General features: G+C 40.4%; 1 protein-coding gene across 1 annotated transcript; it reads right to left on the reverse strand.

The window, feature by feature from the left end:
• Positions 1 to 415: 415 nt before the first annotated feature.
• Positions 416 to 3116, reverse strand: LACC1 (laccase (multicopper oxidoreductase) domain containing 1; the record flags this gene model as incomplete). Its single annotated transcript, XM_009695315.1, has 3 exons — positions 2527 to 3116; positions 1067 to 1248; positions 416 to 581 (listed from the first exon to the last, which is right to left on the reverse strand). Coding segments are annotated over exons 1-3 (916 nt in total), but the record flags the coding sequence as incomplete, so codon positions are not given.
• Between the last annotated feature and the right edge of the window lie 2970 nt (positions 3117 to 6086).

A 6086-nucleotide genomic window follows, 5' to 3' on the forward strand; every position in this document is an offset into this window, starting at 1 on the left:
TCAGTTTTATTCTCATTTGGTTTGGGTCACACAAATCTTTCTTTGGATCCAAAATGATTGTTGGGGACATCGGCTTTATAGCCAGTTTTTACATACAAAGTTAGACAGGGCACAAAACAAATTATTGGGTTTTGGGTACTAGATCAGAAAAATAAATGTATAAATACATAAATAATAATTATTACAGTTATAAAATAAAAAAAACCCCATAGCTTGGGAAACAAACTAGTCTCAAGACTAATCTTGTTTTGGCAGGATACAAACTGAACAGGTCAGGGTCTACATTGTTATGTGATCTTGTATTTATTCATTCTCACTCAGTGCTCCTTTGGTTGCTAATTTACAATTCTTAGTCCAAAACTCCCTTTCCAGCAGTCTACTAGTTATTTTGATCTCCATGATTTAAAAATCCTACCAGAATGAGCAGCACCGCAGGCTTTTCTGACAGGATCAGCAAACAGCACGGGTATGCAATCAGCCCCTGGAGCTGCTATCGTAACACCCTTCTGATTCGTAACTATTCCGTCATAGCTGTCAGGCTCTGTCTTTCCCATAACACACACAGCATTAGCATGATCAATCTGTCAAGACAAAACCAGAAAATGGATAGTGATATGGCAGCAAAAAAACCAGTTCTGACTAATGCGAGGATTTTTCTTTGACACAAAACACACTTCTTTCTACACCAACTGCTCATGCATGGAAATCAGGCACTCCCTTGTTCAAATGCCATCCAGATGTATCCGTAGAAAGCCACTATAGAAGTGGTGGCGTATTTTTCTTTTAAGAGAAACTGCTCTGATCATTTATCTGATTATTCTACTCTGTGGTAAATTAAATGTTAGAATATTCTTGGAAGAAACAGTGCTGCTTCTCCCTATACTGCCAAATGGCTGACAGTTTGGATGGCTATTCCCACAGATAAACTACCAGCATAAATGTTTTAATTGTCCTGCTTCTCACAAGCTCTTGCTGAGAAAGGTAAGAATAATGCCAACAGTTTTAGCCAGCGATACATGAAGGAAGATCTGATCCTTTTACAGAAATCCATTGTTTGATAAGATACCTTGACTCTGTGAAAAGTCTCTGGATTAAATCCTGCAGCATTAGCTAGCCGGCGGAGATTTTCTTTAACAACAGCTTGTGGGTCCCTCCGCTTGGAACTGCTGAAGAGATTGCAGGAGCTTAGAGTTGGTATGTAGGAGATGCCACCTGTCCTTGTGGTGAAGCCATGTAGGAAGATATCATCTGGCAAGGCAGATGATAACAAAACGATAACAAAAAATTACTTTCAACACAAGACCAGTTCAGGTACAACATGCTTTTACACTGAAGAGACCTGGAATCAGCCAATCAAGTTGAGTATGGCTTTACCTTGTATTTAGCTGTGGCATTTAAATTTAAGGATCCTAAGTTTCCTTCTTGTTCATAATCATGATCCACTGAGGCCAAGGTAGAGGGGTTTGAGCAAGAAGGAGTCCTGGCAGATTTAGCCTGACTTTTTGCAGAGTTGTAGAGCAAACCCTAGAGAAGAGGTAACTCACTGAGGAAGATAAGAGTAGATTTTTAAACAAACATTCCAAGGTGGCATCTCCCAAGTTTTTTTGGCAAATGAAGTACTAGTCCTCAAGACTTCACAGAATCTCAAGCATCTTTGTAAAGTACACTGAAAGCACTGAGAATTTCTAGAGTTATTGAAAAATCCTGTTTTTACAGTGTGGATCATTTATCATGGCCTCACCAAATGCAATCACTGCTTTTGGGGGTGATGGGACGAGGGGGTCTGCATGGCAAAGTTGAACACAGAAAGACAGTCCCACAACTAGTATTTTTGCTATCTTAACAGCTGACAAGCTTAGTGACATAATCAGAGTTGAGATTCAAAACCTCTTTTACATAGTGTGATCCTTTCAAAGTCACAGTCAAAAACTTGAAGCACAACAAAGGCAAAGATGGCTTTAAGTAATTCATGTTCTTTCCAGGCTCTGGATCATTTCAGACATATTTTTAGGGACAGTTCCAAATTTTTGCAGTAGCAAACCTCTCAGCTTTCCCCTGAATCCTCTGAATCATTAGACCTCATAATCACACCGCTTGAGAGACACGCTGCAGTAAACTGGGTCATGCCATGGCAGGGACACTGAGACATCAGTTTGACTAACCAGGCATGCGTGAGGCTGCAGATCAGGAGAAACTCCTGTCCTGCCTTTCCAGATGATGGTAACTCTCAAAGTGTGTAATTCCCACACAGAAGGGAGGAGATTTGACTGCCTGCAGTAATGCTCTCACTAAACCTGGGCATCTCTTCCCTCTGATCACACCCCAGGCCTGGAGCAGACTTGCCAGTCTTTTACTGTATCTCTATTGACACTTCCCCCTCTTATAGACATGATACACTACTGCAACATCATATAGAGTTATTTGCTGCCTGAAGACATTTCCAAATCTTACCCATTTTGCAACTCCCTTGAATAAGTATGCTTGGAAACAGCCTCCGTAAAATCTGTTAGCTGGGATTCTCTTTACCTGGGATCAGGGAAGATCTGAGGATGGTGAGCTCCCCTTTCAGGCTCGGCAGGCTTTCCAAGTATATCTGAATCTCATTTTGGATAAGTGCCACATCCTGTGTAGGAAGTGTCTGCTCTTCACTCCGAGATTCAGCTATCTGTAGGTTTTCACAATCAGATGCCACCTGTAAATCCTCAAATTCAAACTGGTAGACTGCTGTAAAGAGATGGTCTATATATACTTTCATTAAGTCTTTTCTTAAGGTAGGGAGAATAACTTTAATGATGCTTAGGTCTTTTTCATCCAGTCTTTGTTTGATGGTGTACAAAGCAGCAGCTGTAGTCAGAGCACATACCACCTCCAGTTTTTTCTTGAGATTCTGAAAATCTCTCAGAGCTGGAAGCAAGGACGCTTGTTCGCTGTTCCTTTCACTCCCCTGCCTCTGACAACACATGACATAAACAAACGGAGCAGGGATGGAAGAGCATTCCTCAGTATTTTCCAGTGTGTTATGTAGTAATGCTTGGATCTCGTTCTGCAAGTTGGCTGGTAGGCTAAACAGATCTATCAGTACTGCTTCCACCATATTCCAGGATATTTAAAGATTCCTACAACTGCCAAGTAGTCAGTAACAAAACATGAAAAACAAACAAAAAGGCAAGACAGCATCATTAGTCCAAACACAGAATTATGTTATTAAGGTAATGCATTAGCGATACTGTGTGGAAAAGGTGGCAAAGCAGTAACTACTGTCTTAAGATTTCCTCACTGCATCAAAAGAAACTTCAGCAAAAGAAAAGTAGCAGAAGTGGGAATTATTATGTATTTATTTAAGTATTTCCCTACCACCCCACCTACCTCAGGTTTTTCCCAGGTCAGGGATGATAAAAGGTTAGTACATAACATTAAATCATTGAATTCATTAACCCACATTAGCCTAATGGATCTTCTTGACCTCTGACTTTTGGGCACTCCCCAGCTCCCATGAGGGGAACCAAATACAGAGGTCCCTCAACTTGCTGGGACTGGAAGAGTTTCTGTAACAATTTTTTTGGAGGCATTTTACACACTTATTGCTGAGGTGGAGCTCATGTCTGCTACCCCTTCTGGCAGCAGGGGTCCTGGGGGCTGTAAGTGCAATGACCTCTTTCCCACAGACCTTCACAAGACTTTTTGCACTTCTCCCTTTTGCGTTACCAAAAGTATTGACTTGCTAATTTCTGACTTCTGTGTGGAGGGGCACATGATTGGTATAGTTCTTCTTTTCAACATGCACAGAAACTCAGCACAGGTTACTGAAACTTTACCTAGTAACACAAGAAGTACACAGAACTAACAAAAAATAATGTAATACTGTGCACAACTTCCTGCCTCAGTTTTTTCACTTTGGTAGCTGCACGCTTTGCTCTGAAATCAAGACATGTTAAATTTATCCAAAATCATCCTGTAGTTCACAGCTTGTCTCGTGGTCTATGGTGTAATTCCAGTTTTGGTGGTGGTTTTGTGTTTTTTGTTTTTTTTTTTTTTACTTTTTTGGACTTTGTTGATTCAAGTCCAGCTAGGCTGCCTGCCTGTAGAAACTCGTCCATCCATCTCTTCCTCCCTCTGTTGCTATAACAACCTATTTCACATATCCTCTCAGAAGTGTCTTATTTTCTTTTCTCTGTCTCTGATAATTTTTCAGTTTCCAGTGCAAGCCTCCAGAGCTCTGGAACAAAAGACTAGATCCCTCTGCTTTGGGAACCTTGGACAGATGGCTATTCAGATTTCAAGACCAAGCACCGTGCTTGATCTAGGAGGAATATAGGCAGCTTTATCACCAGTTGTAAGACCCCCATAATCATTTAGAGTATACCTTAACACTACCATTTTTTTTGCACAGTAACAAATTGTGCATGACTATTAATTCCTTTGCAGGGAAATTAATATCTTTGCAGGAACAAAGAACTTGAGAATCTTTAAAGTCTTTGAAATCAATGCTCTGCTACCAGAGCTAACCATACCAGATAATGCCCGGCATTAATTTCCTACCCCAAGTCCTCATTCTCCTGTAACTACATGCATGTTCTGGCTTCACAGCACTTCATTATCCTGCAAAAATACTGCTTCTGTGTGTACTTGAGGCCTACCACTATGGTGGACTTGGTGTCCTCCTTAGCATTTTATGGTTGACAATGGGTTCCCAGAGTTTCTACACTCAAATGAGACATCAAAGACCTTTCTGTTTTTAATGGATTGTTTATTCAGAGTAGGTTTTGCAGAAAACATTCTGCATTTTCTTCATTGTTCTTTCCCCTAGAGTGGAAGAAAAATAATCCTGACTGAAAATGTTTTCCTTTCTGCGAGTTGAACGCTTACAAAGATTAATTAGTGACCATCAAAATAGGTGAACTAAAAGTATCAAAATGTGACAGCAGATAAAAGCATCTGCAAAGGAATTTATGACTCTTGATTTTGCTGAGAGTATTATTTACACACAGCTGATAACAGATTTTGGAGAAAACAGCTTGCTAAGAAAACAGTGTTGAAACAGGCTCATGTGGAAGACCATGACTTGGGAAATCAGTGTATTTCCTTCCCTACCCTGACACTTTCTGTGGGAGGCCTGGAAGAATATGACATGATCCCAATCTAGGTATAGCTAACAGCCCCAGAAAAGACAGTACAACAGAGGGGTGTAATGGAAAAAGAGATTATATCTCCACTTCAGATATGTCAATAGTGGAAGGTAAGTAGAGTTCATTGCTGCCCTCATACTTCCCCAGAAATATACCACCAAAGAAAGGGTGGAAGGAAAGTGTTTGTGGAGGGAGAGGTAATTGCCTACATTGTTATTAAGTGGTGTGTGTATTGCAAAAAGTCCACACAGGCAATTATTGGGATGTACGCAAAGAAACAATGAGACTGATTCACCCTTGTATCCTTCCAGTTTTGTATCACAAAGTCCTACTGAAGACAGTGGTGTCAGAAGTAAATTTGCTTACAATCATAATAAAACTTTTTGACTGTTTTCTAAGTACCCCAACAAAACCCTTCTCAGAATACAGGCTTGCCAAGCACAGCAATGTTTTAGCTTATGAGAAATGCATTCATGGTTATTCGGGTTTTAAGTAACATGCTCTACAGTCCCAGTGTTCCATGCAAAGTCTCACTGCACGTAACCACATCAGGAAAGGTTACATGCATTTATTAAGGAGTTCCTCATTTCAGTGCACAATGCAAGAAAAATACTTGAACAAACTTGAATCCAAGGCCACCCATTAGCTGTTTCCCTGTCTCTGTGAAACTGTCAGTACAAACATTTGGTGGGTAAAAAGACTCTTGCACAGACATCAAGAAAATCAAAGAACATGATAGATAATGAGAAGACAGGAGAGGTGAGGAGGGTAACAAGAGTGAAAAGGAGAAAGGCAAAGTGAATACAGAAAAGAAACAATGAAGGAAATAAAACCAGGCTGCAGAGAAGAGACAGCTCAGGGTAGGAAAAAAGATCCAAAAAGCAACTTTCAAAAACCCCAGAAATCTAATCCTAAAAACTCACTGTCGGTCAAGACAAGATTGCTGGCAATTTCCTGCAC

This window comes from Cariama cristata, unplaced genomic scaffold (assembly GCF_000690535.1).
Source record: "Cariama cristata isolate BGI_N322 unplaced genomic scaffold, ASM69053v1 scaffold42340, whole genome shotgun sequence".
NCBI lineage: Eukaryota > Metazoa > Chordata > Aves > Cariamiformes > Cariamidae > Cariama > Cariama cristata.